The sequence below is a fragment of the Caloenas nicobarica genome, chromosome Z (assembly GCF_036013445.1).
Source record: "Caloenas nicobarica isolate bCalNic1 chromosome Z, bCalNic1.hap1, whole genome shotgun sequence".
Classification (NCBI taxonomy): Eukaryota; Metazoa; Chordata; class Aves; order Columbiformes; family Columbidae; genus Caloenas; species Caloenas nicobarica.
Window position 1 is genome coordinate 53,883,948 of NC_088284.1, and position 16,047 is coordinate 53,899,994.

The 16,047-nt window shown below is 36.1% G+C and overlaps 1 protein-coding gene across 10 annotated transcripts in view; it reads left to right on the forward strand.

Moving 5' to 3' along the window:
- AGTPBP1 (ATP/GTP binding carboxypeptidase 1) overlaps nt 1-16,047 on the forward strand; it is a 77,394-nt gene that overhangs the window by 15,293 nt on the left and 46,054 nt on the right. For 8 of the 10 annotated variants that reach the window (XM_065656000.1, XM_065656008.1, XM_065656001.1 and 5 more), the window contains 10 exons: nt 2,589-2,720; nt 3,727-3,797; nt 7,764-7,894; nt 8,442-8,509; nt 8,909-8,972; nt 9,336-9,482; nt 9,758-9,889; nt 12,702-12,795; nt 13,962-13,999; nt 15,562-15,770. In XM_065656000.1, the coding sequence (XP_065512072.1) occupies nt 3,766-3,797; nt 7,764-7,894; nt 8,442-8,509; nt 8,909-8,972; nt 9,336-9,482; nt 9,758-9,889; nt 12,702-12,795; nt 13,962-13,999; nt 15,562-15,770 (915 nt within the window). In that variant the 5' untranslated portion in view covers nt 2,589-2,720; nt 3,727-3,765. Of the gene's footprint in view, nt 1-2,434; nt 2,483-2,588; nt 2,721-3,726; nt 3,798-7,763; nt 7,895-8,441; nt 8,510-8,908; nt 8,973-9,335; nt 9,483-9,757; nt 9,890-12,701; nt 12,796-13,961; nt 14,000-15,561; nt 15,771-16,047 lie in introns of those variants that run through there. The other 2 variants (XM_065656007.1, XM_065656003.1) reach the window with 2 other exon arrangements.

Here is a 16,047-nt window from a genome sequence, read left to right on the forward strand (position 1 = left end):
GGCTTGATGGCAAGACAATCTGGTATAATTCCCACATATAGGTATATATTTTAAATCTATATGTTAAAAACTTCCAGTTTCAATGAAAAACAAAAAGAAAAAAAAGTGCAGCCATGAAAGCAGAGCTGTTGTTGGTTAAAAGTTTTGAGACTCAGATGTGAGGTTACTGTGTGTTTGACATACGAGAATTTCTTTCAGATGTGGTGTTATAAAAATGGCGAGGAAAGTGTTCAGGACTGACGAGCTGTAATGGTGACTCTGCCTTTTTTTGTAGAGTAGGGATTGGAGTTTGGTTTTATGCCTGCTGTCTTTGCTGTCCATTAGAGATTAATGGGAGATAAACGGGAAAACAATTTACAGTGAGTACACTTAACTGCAGGCTTTGGTGCAGTAGAGCCATGCACTACTGTGCAGAGTTTAATTTGGTTTCTTCAGATTTTTTTAAAGATGGTTGTTTGAAGCATGTAGAAATTCTACCTGGATGGTTTGCAGTAAGGGATATACTCACTTTCCTCTGAAATACATGCATCAATTTAAGTACCAGAATCTTAAAGAAGATGCAAAGAGAGCTATGTGGCAGTGCATGTGAAGTATTTGGTTAGTAGCACTTGGTTTTTTTTAATTCCTTCTTTCCATTATTAGGTAGATGATGGGGAGTAAATTTGATTATTAGGTGGCTTTCTACTATGGTACAAAGCTCCCAATATTTGTGTGAAAATAAAAAAAGATTTCTCTAGGAGAGAAGACAAAACAAGGGAAGTGCGACAGGCACTGGCCTGTTTTTAGAGAAGTGGATTTTTATTCATTTTCTTATTTTTTTGAAACAGATTGCATTTCAAGTTTCTCTTTCCCCAAAGCAGTGGATCTAGGATCACAAAAGTAAATGCATGCCTAAAATGGTAGCAGAGCAGAATGGTATTAGTGTTGATCATTAAGAGCACAGTAACAGAATTACTAATTCCCCTTTCCTGCCCCCCAACATGCAGATGGATATCCAGCTTGTGTCAGTAAAATTTCCTCTGAAACCTGTTACAATATCTGACCAGAACTATTGCTGGCTTGAGGAGGCTGAGTATCTTGTTGTTCTTCTAATGCATGTAAATCGACTTCATATTTAGGAAGAGAATGTCCTTATGAGTCCTCTGTAGCCTAACAGACACTCCCAGTAATGCCGAATAGACATGCTTGAATGTGAGGTCTTAACGAAATGGTACTGGTTTGTTTCCTCAGCCACTGTTTTGAGCAAAAGATGGCTTTGTGATAATGCTTGCCATTTTGTGCAGTAGTTTGTGGTTAGAGTATTTATTGAGGAAGTAGGAGTCTGGGTTCCATGTTATTCCATTACATTTCAGCACATGCCAAAACTTACATGAAAGGTCAATATTGGGGGGTATTCCCTGCCCTTTCCCAAGAGCTTTGCCAGTGAGTGGCAAAGTTTCATAGGGCTGAAAAGATGGATCAGCAGAGGAGGTGAGTCAGTGGCTTAGTGACAAAGAATTCACCAAGGAGGGAGGAAAATACATGTCACATAAGGCATGTCTTTGTTTCTCTGAAGTGAAAGGAAAAGGTGAAAATTATGTATAACTTCCTTAAATTGATTTAATTTATCTTAGTTTTGGTAACATTATTGCAGTGAGTGCGGCTTTGTGATTTGGAACTTTACCTGTCTGGAGAAATTTCTTGTGAAGGAGCTGCCTGTTTCCCCTGTGCAGGTGGGAGGATGAAGGGTATAACATTCCACAATGTGAAAAGGCAGGGAGAGATTGCACAGAATCCTGCATACATCAGCTTGAAGTTTAACTACTCGACACTCCCTGCTCTCCTCTATTCCCCTCCAACCTGAGGCTCTTTTTTTTTTAGTTGTCATTTTTCGTCTTTTAAATGCAGAAGAACTGATGCTAATTTACCCTCAGCTCTACTACCACTGGCAGGCAAGTGGCATTAAATGTGTTTTAAAAGTATGTTTGAATTGAGATTCACGTACCTTCTGCCTTTACCTTTCTATTAATCCTTTTTTCAAAATAAGCATAATATTAAAAGCTTTTTAAATAGTTTGGAAGTGGCTTTTGCGTCACCTAATAAAATGTTAAAGAGAGATTTTATTACTTTAGTATGCATAAATGTTCCACCACAGCTCTCTGGGTTGCTGATATATGCATTTCTATCTCTTTTTCTCCCTGGTCCTTCTGGGTTTTTTTGCAGATGTTCTTGTGCTTTTTCTTATTTGCTTGTCTTTTCTCCTTGACCTGGAGTATTTGGTGCTTACTGAAATGCTTTGTGGTGAATTTAGAGAAAAAGTAATGAAGACCTTGCAGTTCAAGATAGTTCAGATCTGTAGCTGGCTTGGCTTGTGTGGCAGTTCAGTACACTATAATCTGTAGACACTATTGGCACTAGCAGACTGTTCATCATCTCTCTGACAGCGGGTCAACGCTGCAAGCAAAACGGCACTTGGCTGCTTGAATCTAATATTTTGCCCCCAGTAAGACCTGCAACCTGATTTGAATAATCCAGCTTTATAATTTATGAAATTGCCTGCATTGTGGTGGACACAGCTATTCTCTTGTAACTATTCATTTTCTTTAAAGGAAGTCAAGATAGTTTATACTTGAAGGGTACTTGGACATACCTAGGACACCTGTTAACTTGAGTCAAGCTGGAATTCTTGGGAAAAGCTGAGCATTTACTTCCTGGCTGCTGGGAAAAGGTTCTGCTTTCAGGTAAGTCTGGAAGTAAGCTTGCTTCATACTTCTGCTTTTAGCAATAGCAGAGTGGAACTTACCAGTAATAAAACCCTGATTATTTTATGTAATGACAATAAGGATTTTTGAGAAGTACTACAGATTTCTCTTTGGGGAAGGGCTGGTCTGTGTGTGTACTTGACTGAATTTCTTGCCTGCATATCCCAAAAGAACAGGTGCTTTGTCTTCATTCTCACCCATATCTTTGAATATTACTTTTTCCCTTTCCTCTATGTTCTACCTTGAAACTAACCACAGTGCCCTTTGAGAACACTGCTTTTGGTTTTGGTTTTTTTACAGTGGGAGTATTTGTCATTCATACTAGATCTCAAATGGAAGTGCTGAGGTTCAGTTAATGGTCCTGTAGACTGCAACCTTAATTGCTTGGAGGCACTGTTAGAGGAAGCAGTGTACCCTGAGGACACTACTCCTTAAAAGGATAGGAAAATTGAGTCCTTAGCACGATATGGTTTGTGTCCAAGAAATGTATTCAGGTCTTGCTTAAATAAGAACACCAAACACTCCATCTTTCTCACTGTGCCTCTAGTCCTAGTTATCCTAGTTATGAAATGACAGTCAGCAATAAGTATGTTGTGGCATCTCACAACATTGTCAAGTAAGTTTAAAGAAGTATATTTGCTAGCTTCAGCAAAAGCTTTGTTCGTTTAGATTTTGTCACAGACATGAAAATATTGTCTGTTAAGCAACTGATATAAATTTCTGTTTTATTAGAATCAGACTCTGAGTCTGCTAGGACTGAATTATAAAGCAGAATAATACTTCATCCTTATATTGCAACAATTTATTTTAAAAGCTGGGTCAAATAGACTGGAGAGAGAAGAGCTTGTGACAGCGTCAAGAGAAGTAATCAATGTGAATTAACATATTTAGTATTTCTAGTGTATACACATGAAATACAGTAGTAGTGTTTCATCATTAAAGAGCAAGAGATGTTGATAATTTGTAGTTATTTAATATCTTCCAGGTCATCAGAGATGGTGATTTGAAGAATCAGATTTCCGATATGAACAAACTAAAAATATCATCTGAAAAAAGGTAAATTTAAACCTATAGTGACTTCTCAACATCAAGCTATTTGAGATTTGCGAAGAAGCAGTCTTCATCTTAATAATAAGATAAATAAAATATGATGTATGGGTCCCCAGTAAGAATGTGTTAGTTGATGTCCTGAAACACTGAAGGAGTCAATATTGATTAGCATAAAGTAGCTTCCAATTTAATAAATAACTTTTTAAATTGAAAGAATTTAGTTAGACATGTTCAAAGATAAAACATACATTAAATTTGTTAGAAACAATTATCAATCACTTTATGCAAATATTTGCAAAACATAAAATGATTTCTACTGAAGGAATTAAAGGACAAGTATATAATACTGTATAAGAACCCATGAATTTGTCATAAGATTTATATAATTGTCCAACAATCCTGCAATCCAACACATAGCTAGGACAAAAAAGAGCGAGATTATGGAAGGTCTCAAGAGTTGAAAAATTGCTTTGTTATTTTGATGATACCTTGTTTTAGCAAACATTTGAAAAAGTTATGAGATTATCTATGGAAGGCAACATGTCTGTTAAGCATCGGGGAACTATTGAAAGTCTATTGAAAGTCTTTCAGTCTTACTATTTTCTTAAGCTAGCACAAGTTACACCACCTCCTTATATCAAACCATCTGATCAGATTTTAAAAAAAAAACAATCCAAAGGCGGCAAAATAGGGAATTTTGGCTGCAGTCTTAGTTCTCTGAAATACCAATTATTTTCTAAATGAGCAGATGAATTTGCATGAAGGACATGCTCTACTGCAGATTCATTTTATGTCTTTGTATGGATTTAAAATTTGAATTTAAATACTTGCACGTAGAATCATCTTTGCTTTTGCCAACATTAACAGTGGAACAGCTTGGTATCAGAGACTGGTTGTTCCTGTTTGTTTGAGAGATGGATCGAAAGAAGTAGTAAATACTGTGTTACATTTTCTACTTAGGGCGTGTTAGTTCCTTGGGCATTACGATAAGCAAAGTCAAACTCTCCATCAGCAGTGAGTATTCTTGGAAATACTACTAATCATAATATGTAAAGTACACTATCACAAAGAATATTAGATATCTGTAGAGTGGTTACTTAGATGCTGTTTATTCTTCTTCGGTTATTGAATTAAAATGAAAGTTTCCATCCCTGCAATTCAAAACAGTTGTTCCCTAAGTCATGAATAAATTATGGTGAATTTATTGTACAGAGATAGCTCTGGACTAATCAAAGTATCAGCTCTCTAAAGATTATTTGGTAACTGTGAAACTGGTCAAGGAAAAAAAGAATATAAATGGTTTGTATTGGAATAAAATGAAAACAAATTCCCGAGAGGCCCACCTCCTTTAAAGTAGTTTTTTAAAGGCTATCTGTGACATGCTGAAATACAGGAAGCCTGTTTGCTGTGGGGGAAGAAGATGCTCCCTGGTACGTCAGTGTGCTGACAGACTGCAAACAGCAGTTTCAGAGGAAGGAGATACAGTTGGGAAACTGGCGGTTCTGATTGCTTCATTTGACTGTTATCTTTTGGAAGGATTCTTGCAAGACAAATAGCCAAAAACTATTCTAAGGTAACTGAATTTTTATGAGCTGCCATGACAGCCATTAGAGTTACCATTGTGAGCAGACACTTAGAAAGGTGTCATGATGTGTTATAGCGTTTGCGTAGTGGAGGTAGTGTACAGTGAGTAATGGAGAGCTGTGAATCTAGCACTTTTTCATAACCAGAGTAAGAATGCCTAAACCTTTTGGGAGCTGATGGGACTGGAAGAAATGTCCCTGCAGTGAGAGAATTTTCTTTGAGAAGATGTTTTCTTGTTTAGGGAGTTCTGTTTCAAGTGTCAATCCGCGAAGTCCCATGTTCCTCACTGTCTCGGCAGTTGCTTCCTCTGTATCTACTCATAGCTTTCCTAATCAGAGAAGGAGGAAATCCACAAAGCTCTCTGGTTAGCTAGAGTCGTGCTATGTGCTTTGGCAACAGTTGAGAGGAAGGGCAAGCCTGTTCATGCTTCCTTTCTGCAAGTGAGATGGTGGTGTGAGGGGTGTTTTGAGCTACGGCATTTGGGCGTAGGATGGAGAACGAGTTTCATGCCTACAGAGGCATGCAGTATATGGCATCAAATAAGCCATGTAAACTTCACTTTAGGATGCTCAAAGAAAGTCTAAATCCATTCCAGAATAATAATTATTGGTTGTCTTCAGAACTCATGAGATTTGGGTTAAGTAGTGAAAGACAGAGATGGCAAACCTAGTGGTTTTGTTTACGTTGTGTAAACACAATGTCCATGGGAGTCAAGGAGCAGAAACTGAGTAGCTATAGGTCAACGATTTTCTCTTCTTTGCACAGAGGATCATGGAAGAGCAAACCAAATGGGTGAGGCTGCCAACAGTCAAAAGTAGTTTGAATTGTTCTTGAAAATGCATCTGATTTTTCATGTGTGAGAGAGTAACAGGTCCCATGAGCCAGACAGTGGCATTAAAATACAACATGTGTTCAAAACTTTGCTAACATATGGACGATGAGAAGGGATTGTAGGGATTATGCTTTACTTTTACAAAGGAAGTAGTATTTCAGCAACCACAACAGATTTTACATCAAAAGATGCTTTAAAATAAAAATATTTCGAATAACTGAGAAGGTGATATACTTCACAATATAAAATGATTTTGATTTAAGTTCTGTAATAAGTATAACCATTTCTTATTAGTGATGTTAACATCTTGTAAGTATCTGTAATCTGAAACTATTTTTTGCTTCTGCTTCTCATTTAGATGTCAGTGTGGAAAAATAAGAGTGGTGGAAGCAGTTTCCTCAGCAGCTGTTATATCAGTTTACTTTCACAGCAGTACATCCTTTGCCATCAGCTGCTTTTTTCCTTGATTTTAACATTTTTGTCCACATCTAAACTAATTATTTTAGTAGAGTTAACTCTAAGTGTGAAACCTTTTCACAGGCGTATATATCAAGGAGTAATAATTCCTCATTGTTATAAACAAAACTGACAGTATTTATAAAACTGATATTATATACTTTAGTTTTATTGCAGATAGTCAGAACAGTATGTGTGTAAAATGAATTATTGTTGATTATTTCAGGACTCTAATGTTACAAAAGTGAAAAGTAACGATAGTTAATCCTTGGAAATCATGATTTCCTCTAGCTAATTATATGACTATAATTCAAATATTAAACATTTGTCTAAAATTTACTTTCATGTGGGAATGTGAATCTCAAGACTATTCTGAAAAATTGTTATGATCTAGAACTGGAGAGCAAACAAAACAGTTTCTAGACTGACTCTATTTTGAATACTATAAATATTTACATTTATTCTTTCTCTGCAATCTACCTATCTATATGAACACGAGGTTTGAAATTGTTTCTTGTATTAAAATACATTTTCAAGGCAATTTTATTATGTCAGATCAAAATAACCTTGGGTGCAAAATGAATCCAGACTCTGATGATAGTTTTGGACATCTTACAAATTTTTTTATTCAAAATGGTGTTCTTTTTCTTCAGCTGGTGGTTGCTGGTTTGCTCACTTAATGAATGATAATCTTTTCTTTCACCTCAAAACACCAGCCTGTAAGACAAGCAGTCTTGTGGCCAGAATGACAGCTTTGATACAGTATCCTGATGTTTAACATAAACTATACTAAATGTAACTTATTGTAATTGACATAGGTAAACAACATTTGTACCTATATCTGGATTTTATTTGCTGCAGCTGATTTCTCTGTTCCCAGTTGCTCTTGAGGATGTTATATATAATTAGTCTGCTGCAATGCAGGCTTTGTAAAATCTGTAAATTTGCCAGAATTAAGGCAAACTCAGACTGTTTTCCAATCGAGATAAAATATGAAGGTGTATTAGCCACTCCTCTTACTCTGACATGGGATTTCTGTTGTTAGTTGTTTTTTCCTCTGATCTAGATGGAAAAACGAATGTAAAAAATCTTTCTTGTAGTATTTCTGCCAGTTCTCGGACTACGTCTTTGCTGTCACAGCTGGAGAAGATCAATTTGGACTCTGTACCAGGAGAAGCAGACAATGCCAGATATGTTACCTCAAAGATCCTTCATCTGGTTCAGAGTCAAGGTAAATGTCTACATTTGTGGTTTCAGTAGTTTTCCTTGTGAGCTTTCCTTCTTGTATTTCTTCCCTGCTAGACTTTTAATTTTTGGTTCTGTTTGGTGAACTTGATTATCCATCTGTTTTTGTCACTGATTGTTGAAAGCACCTGTTTAAGGCCATGTTTAATGCTATCTGGGATGGTATTGGTTACACTGAGTAAATTTTGTATCATCAGCTACAATTTAAGTAATAGTTCACAGTGTATATATATGTGTGTGTTCACATATATATGAGAAGTGGAACTAACTGGAAGAGCGCTTTCTTACAGATTTTTTTCTTTACAGTGTTTTTTTTTTCTAGGGCATGACGAGATTGTTGAACAAGTGAAAGCAAAAATGAAGTTTAAAATCACTTAAGTATTTTACTTATTTTAGTTTTATGTACATATATGCAGTTTTTAATAGGTTTTATCATTTGCAGTGTAGATTTTCTGATCAGTCTGTATATGAAAACATTTTTTTTCCTTCAAGCTAGTATATTAAAAGAAAAATGATGTTTTTCCTACTGGCAGAAAAAACCAGGAAGGAAATAACTTCTAAGGGCTCCACTGGAATAGACGTTATCCTGTCAACCCTAGAGGTAAAATCTTTTAATTTGTGTGGTTATGGGTAAATAGCAAGCTTTCATTTTATCTTTGGGCTCCATATTATTAAATATGTTGTTATCCTAGCTAGTCTCCAAAACTTTCGTAGGACCGTAATGATTTGATATGGTCTTTAAGAATTTATCTCCCTTTATTTTTAAAAAATTTAAGAAATTATTGGGCAACTATCAGTTCTAATTAATATGCTATACTACAAACTTGATTTTAATTGGTTTTGTGCTTCATTCAGGCTTCATACTGGGATGGTTAGCTGGGTAGCTACATCTTAAGTTCTGTTTGATTTAGTGGTGGTAATTTGTCTGAACTTTAAGTATCTAAATCACGATATTCAACTTCTGCATTTAGCAAAGAAATCTCTGTGGTTTCTCTTGCAGAATACAAAAGATCCTCAAACAATTCTAAATATATTGAATATTCTCATTGAGGTAGTCTCAGTTGGTAAGTTTTCATTAAGAAGCAATTTGTGATTGTATTCCTGTATTCTTCTGCAGTCTTTGGGGATTTTTTTGTGTGTGTGCATGTGTTTGGCAGTGGGGTTTTTTGTTTGTTTGCTTTTTTCTGGCGTTTGCTAAAGCTGATTTATATGCAGAATAAAATTATCGTGAAGACTGAGGTCACCTTTCAAGTAATTATATGCAAATAATTTATGTTGCTATAAGTCTAAGTCCAGCATTTTCTTGTATAGTACAGTCACACATGAAGAAAATGTTGCTTTTCTAAAGACTTCCTTTATGATAACTATAGCTTAGGTACTTAATTGTTCTTTAGCTCTGGAGAAATTGGTTGAGTTTTAATTTCTAGGTGGTGGTCGAAGAGCAAGCGTCTTGGTCACTAAAGGAGGGACACAGATCTTATTGCAGCTGCTGTTGACTGCTAGCAAAGACTCTCCACTAAATGAAGAATTAATGGTGCTTCTTCATACCCTTCTTGCAAAAATTGGTCCAAAAGGTGATAATAATATACTTAAGTAGTATTGCTTAATACTTTACAGTTTTATACTTGAAACTTAAGAAAAAATTCTTTCTATTTTATAAACATCCGTGTATTCAAATTGGTAGAGGAGAATAAAAGGAGAAGTAAGATAGAGGGGAAGAAAGAATGATGAAAAGTAGACACGCAGAGTTGATATTATCAGTAGAAAGAATTCACAGTTCATTTAATTTTCATGTTTTGATAATGATTTCAAAATTAATGTGATTGCTTTTGTATTTCTTTCATGTCAGACAAAAAGATTGGCATGAAAGCAAGAATTAATGGTGTCCTAAACATATCACTGAATTTAGTGAAGCAGAATTTGCAGAACCACAGGCTGGTATTACCATGTCTTCAAGTATTAAGAGTTTACTCAACTAACTGTAAGTATTGCAGATAATTATTTTCTTTCCCATGCAGTATGAAAATTTTTACCTAGATATGATAAAAAAGTGGATCTAAATGCTTGTTTAATGTTAGATGTTTAAAGTAGTTATTTTTATCTGAGAATTTGCTTTTTATATAAAATTATTTGAACTCTAATGAAAGCTGTGAGGCATGTTTGTACTACTTGTGTATCTTTTGGTTTTTGTTCAGTGTGTGTATATTTGTATATATTTGAGATTGTTTTAACCAGTGCTATTGGATGTGTGACATTTTGAGTAATCTAATTTGCGTAAATGCTGATGCTTTGAAGTTAAAAAATGCTAGTGTTGTGTTTGTAAAAGCACTTCAAATTAAATAATTGTTCTCTTTATTATTCATGGCTTTTTTGCTTTTTCTTGTCTCATTCTTGGTTGCTAATTTAAAACTTGGTTCACAGAGGAAATATTTTATTTCTTTATTTAACCTTTCCCTTGTTTTTTGTGTTGAAGTGCCCTACTTTTGGACTAATAGTCTACCACAAGAGCCTAATTCCTTGTCTGGGCAGGTGGTAGGAAGTTGATGAAAATAGTGTGGTTCTCGTAGTATCTCTGCTGTCTGCCAGGTGCTCTTAAGTTTATCCTTTGAGCTCAAAATGGCCATTAAGCCTCTTAAATAAGTGGAAGAAATTGAAAACATAACTACATTCCTCCAAGAGAATTGATTTGAAGATCTATAAGATTATGTTTTTAGGACATTCACATGAGCACATGTAATTCATAAAGTCCCAATACTTTTAAAATGTGGAAACTTTGAGGTGCGGCCTTGCCAGTGCTGAGTACAGGGGGACGATCACTTCCCTAGTCCTGCTGGCCACACTAGTTCCAATACAAGCTAGGATGCTGTTGGCCTTTTTGGCCACCTGGGCACACTGCTGGCTCATGTTCAGCCACCTGTCAACCAGCATCCCCATGCCCTTTTCCACCAGGCAGCTTTCCAGCCACTCTTCCCTGAGCCTGTAGCGCTGCCTGGGGTTGTTGTGAACCAAGTGCAGGATTTGTTTCAACCTGACCTTGTTGAACCTCATACAATTGTCCTCAGCCCATCTATCCAGTCTGTCCAGATCCCTCTGTATGGCCAGCCTACCCTCCAGCAGATCAACACTCCCACCCAACTTGGTTTCACCTGCAAACTTACTGAGGGTGCACTCAATCCGCTCATCCAGATCACTGACAAAGAGATTAAACAGAACTGGCCCCAATACTGAGCCCTAGGGAACACTACTCGTGACCAGCTGCCAACTGGATTTTACTCCGTTCAGCCGCAACTTTTTGGGCCCGGCCATCCAGCCAGTTTTTTACCCAGCGAAGAGTACACCCATCCAGGCCATGAGCTGCCAGCTTCTCCAGGAGAATGCTGTGGGAAACAGTGTCAAAGGCTTTACTGAAGTCTAGGTAGGCAACATCTACAGCCCTTCCCTCATCCACTAAGTGGGTCACCTTGTCATAGAAGGAGATCAGATTGGTCAAGCAGGACTTGCCTTTCATAAACCCATACTGACTGGACCTGATTGCTTGTTTGTCTTGTATATGCCATGTGATGTCACTCAGGATGATCTGTTCCATGACCTTCCCTGGCACCGAGGTCAGACTGACAGGTCTGTAGTTCCCCAGATCCTCCTATCAGCCCTTCCTGTAGATAGGCATCACATTTGCCAGCCTCCAGTCAACTGGGACCTCTCCCGTTAGCCATGACTGCTGGTAAATGGTGTAAAGTGGCTTGCTGAGCACCTCTGCCAGCTCCCTCAGTACCTTTGGATGGATCCTGTAGACTTGTCCCTGTCCAAGTGGTGTAGCAGGTTGCTAACTGTTTTTGCTTGGGTTATTTGGGCTTCATTCTACTCCCTGTTCCTATCTTCTGGCTCAGGGCTGTGTAGCACAACTGTTCTGACTGTTAAAGGGTGAGGCAAAGAAGGCATTTAGTACCTCAGCCTTTTTGTTGTCCTCTGTCACTATGTTTCCCCATGCATCCACTAAAGGATGGAGGTTCTCCTTAGCCCCCCTTTTGTTGTTGATACGTCTATAGAAACATTGTGTTAAAGTAAATTATCAGTTGCTCTCTTCTTACTTTGTTAGGAGTACATACGGCTAAACTCAGTCAGGAATTGAATTTCTATGCCTGTTTCAGCAGTTTGTATTTTCAATGGGCATTGGGCTTCAGCCATATTTACACCTAGTATGCATTTCTTGAATGTAGGTCTTAATGTCATTTCTTTTAATTTGCTCCCTTTCAGGTAATTTTTTTTTTTTTCCTGAGAACATACATGCGTAATGTAGCTCAGAAAAGCTTATGCTAATGGCATTTCTGAATTTTACAGTGAACACTTGGCTTTCAAATCTTGGTGGATGTGCCTGTCTATCCTGATAATGAAGGATAATAGCAAGTCATAGAACTTGTTAGACTTGAAGTTTTAGAAACCCTGCTGTCTTGATAAACAGTGAGATTTTTTTAGTAAGAAATTATTTTTCTAGTGTGTCTTACCAACAAAAAGAGCAGAAGCAAGCATTGGAAGTAGTACATTATTTTATTTGTAAAGGTTTGATGTTTCCTTTTTTGTCTTTTTCAAGTTTTATCAGAATTGGATTATCACACAAATTATGTGCAGAGCAGCATCCGCTTGTCATTGTATGTGTTAAAGCACAAACATGTCTAACATGGTTTGTACTTCAAAATTAACTCTCATGGATTTTAGTTTGAGTATATTGATCCTTTTTTTTTCTTTTACCTTTCTTATTACATGATCTTAAAATGGATTGCTTTTAACTCTTACAGCGGTAAATGCAGTGTCCTTGGGAAAGAATGGAGTAGTAGAACTGATGTTTAAGATCATTGGCCCTTTTAGTAAAAAGAACACAAGCCTTATGAAGTAAGTAAGGTCTCTTTAATATAGTATATGTAAAAACCTTAGATGCATTTCAAAATTGAAATGTAAATGAAAAAAATTAATATCAGATAAATCAAATGCAACCCATAATTGGAAAGTTAAAGTGAAGGGAAGTGGAAAAGAGAACCACAAGTTTGATGGTTTAAATTTACTCAGTAGAGTAACACAAAATATTAGAATGTCTAATTATAGTACTGGTAAAAGAATATAAATGTTATTTTTTTGTCTGCAATATTCCCCCTCCCTTTTTTTTAAAGTGAATTTACGATAAAAATAGATAAGTGGATCTAACTGGAGGTAGCCCTTTTTACAGTACCATCTTCTGGAAGTACATACCTGTGGAAAACTGAATTTTTCATCTGGTTAGCAAAATAATAATCTCATGTTTTTCACATTCTAACTTCGGTACAAAAAATAGTGTTATGTTATCTAAATCTAGTATTTGTTGTCACTGGAGTATCTTTAAAAAAAAAATGCCCTGCCTCTTTAAACCCCAGCTAAAATTAGACATATGAACTATCTATTCTATGATGTGAGTAATCATGATATCCTTGTTTATGGTCTAAGATCAGATACGTGAAGTCTATCTTTACAAAGAGGGTAAAAATAAGTATATACATTTTCTAGTTGTACATCTTGAGTTAACTGAGGCAAGATCTTTGTGTACAAGAAAAATCCTACACTGTCAATCTTGTATTGTAGTACAGATTGATTAACATTACTCCTCAATATAGTCATACGCTGCCAGGTTTGACTTACAGTTTTCTAAAATAGTGTCCTTTACTTTGTGGAAGTACTTGTTCTGCTGCTAATATAAAAACATGAGTTTCAGAAGTATCTCATCCATTGAGTATGGTTCATAAACATACATTGTCAATTACAGTGGTTTTTTTGAAAAGGCTGAAAGTTTGTCAAGCCCTTGCATTGATGTTTTTAAATTCACCGTCCGACTTCAGATATAGTGGAGATGCATGCTATTTTAGTAAAATCAAATTTTAAAAGCAAAGTCTGATACAGTGCACCTAGGAAAACGTGAGAATAGATGCCAAATAAATCTGTTAGCAGTAAATATTTTGTATAGCTTCATAGTGTTGTAGATTAAGCTTACTGGTTGGTTGTTGTTTTGACTTTTCTTGTTATGTTGACAGGGTTGCTTTAGACACACTTGCTGCATTGCTAAAATCAAGTAAGTGTTTGACTACAAGAAACTATTTGTTTAGTTGAGATATATGTGCGTGTATACATATACACAGAATAATACTAATATTAAGTCTGTGGCCAAAACAAAATCAAGGCTAGGAAATTTAGAAATAAGACTACAGTTTTATCTGCAGTCTCTGGTGCTTTAAAATTTGTGTGGTATATACATATATGTTTAATAATTAGTTACTATCATATGTTTAATAATTAGTTACTATCTCTTCAGTTATGCAGCAGAAAGGCTGTGCTGCTTCTGCAGGACTGATCCGGATCCAAGGTGGAGAAATAACCTTTCACAGTAACTCACCTCAGCCCTTCAATAATGGATAGCGATAGCTTAACTCCGGTGCATCTTCTTTATATATGCATCTGAAAATATCTGCAGGGGAAAATACAGGGTTTCTGTGCATTTCTGAGTAGTTTGGTCTTGAGATGTAATGACAAGTCTGTCAGTTATGCTCATGAAGTGGAACCAAGAGTAACAAAATGATGCTTTGTTCCCAGACATTGGCTATCTTGGCCGGCAGCAGTGAGTTCTGACAAATGTCGTTTCTGCAGATTTTGCACCAGTATTGTTACTGACGAGGCAATTAAAAACCCATTCTCTCCAAACAGTTAAATAAAAGCTACAGTGTTCCTAGTAGTTTTAGTGGAGTTGGAGGAGAACTGAGGCATGATTAGCTCTGCAGAAAACCATTTCAGAGAAATGACAGGAAACTTTGTACCGATTGTTACAGGATGCTGAGTTTTCTTATGTTTCATCAGTGTGATACCTTGGTCTTACCGATTTGTGTATTTACTGTTTTTGGAATTTCTCCTCGGGAAATTTGAGGAAAGAAGTATTTCCAAATTATTGTCAGTATTCTGTACATTGGAAACTTCAATGTTGGGGAAAGAAATTAAATGTTGAAAAAGTGTGTCTTTAAAACAGAAGTTCTTGCATGTTTATTTTGAGATGTCTTATCCAGTTGTGAGGAGTTTTGACATTGTAACTTCCTACACTTTATATAAGTAAATCTTTTCATAAAAACACTGACCTCTGGTGTGTAGAGTCCAGTTGTCATGCTGATTGCCCAGTATTTGGGGTAGAGGTATTTTGAGTTTATCAAATTTGAGTGATAGTTGCTGCAAAACTGTATGGATTATAAGTGGTAGGGAAGAAGTTTGTTTCAAATCTTGTATCTACACACAGTGTGTGTGCATAGAGATAGATATCCTTTTTTTTCCTCTTTTTTTCTTTTTTTTTTTTTAATTTGCTAGCTGATAGTATCTTACAATTAACTTCAAGTGTAATGCGCAGTGTTCTGGCAAACCATGAAAATTACATGCAATGTTGGTCTGAAGAATGAAGTGTGGACTGCTGGCCTCAGTTATTCAGTCATTTCTGTTTAGGTTGATGTAAAATTCTGCTAAGCATGACTAAAATGCAACTTAAAATGAAACAATTCAGTTACTTGATTAAAAATAATGATTTTAACATTGATTTGAAAACAGTAGTGAAGTCTGTGGGCAATTTTTAATTTTTCCTTCCTAACTTTTTTTAAAAAGAAACAAATGCCAGGAGAGCAGTAGACAAAGGATATGTGCAGGTGCTTTTAACGATTTATATTGATTGGCACCGTCATGATAGTCGACACAGATACATGCTGATACGTAAAGGAGTTTTACAGTGCATTAAAAGTGTTACAAGTATCAAACTGGGAAGAAAAGCATTCATTGATGCCAATGGGATGAAAATTCTTTACAACACTTCACAAGTAAGTTTATCTCAGTTGGGTTGGTTTTGGTTTTGCCTCTTTGGCTTTAAAAACACATCCTGACCTCAAATTTGTTCTTTTATGATATTCATGGTCATTCCTGATTATGGGGGTAAGGATTATTTTCTGTACTTGACCAAAGCAGAATGAAAGAATACAGAATTAAATTCATATTTGCTATTATTTGGCTGTGACTATCTCTGGGAGGGACTGTTGAACATAATTTAGAAGAACTGAGGGGGTGTGTTTTTATTTAGAAGTTTGGGTTTTTTAAAAA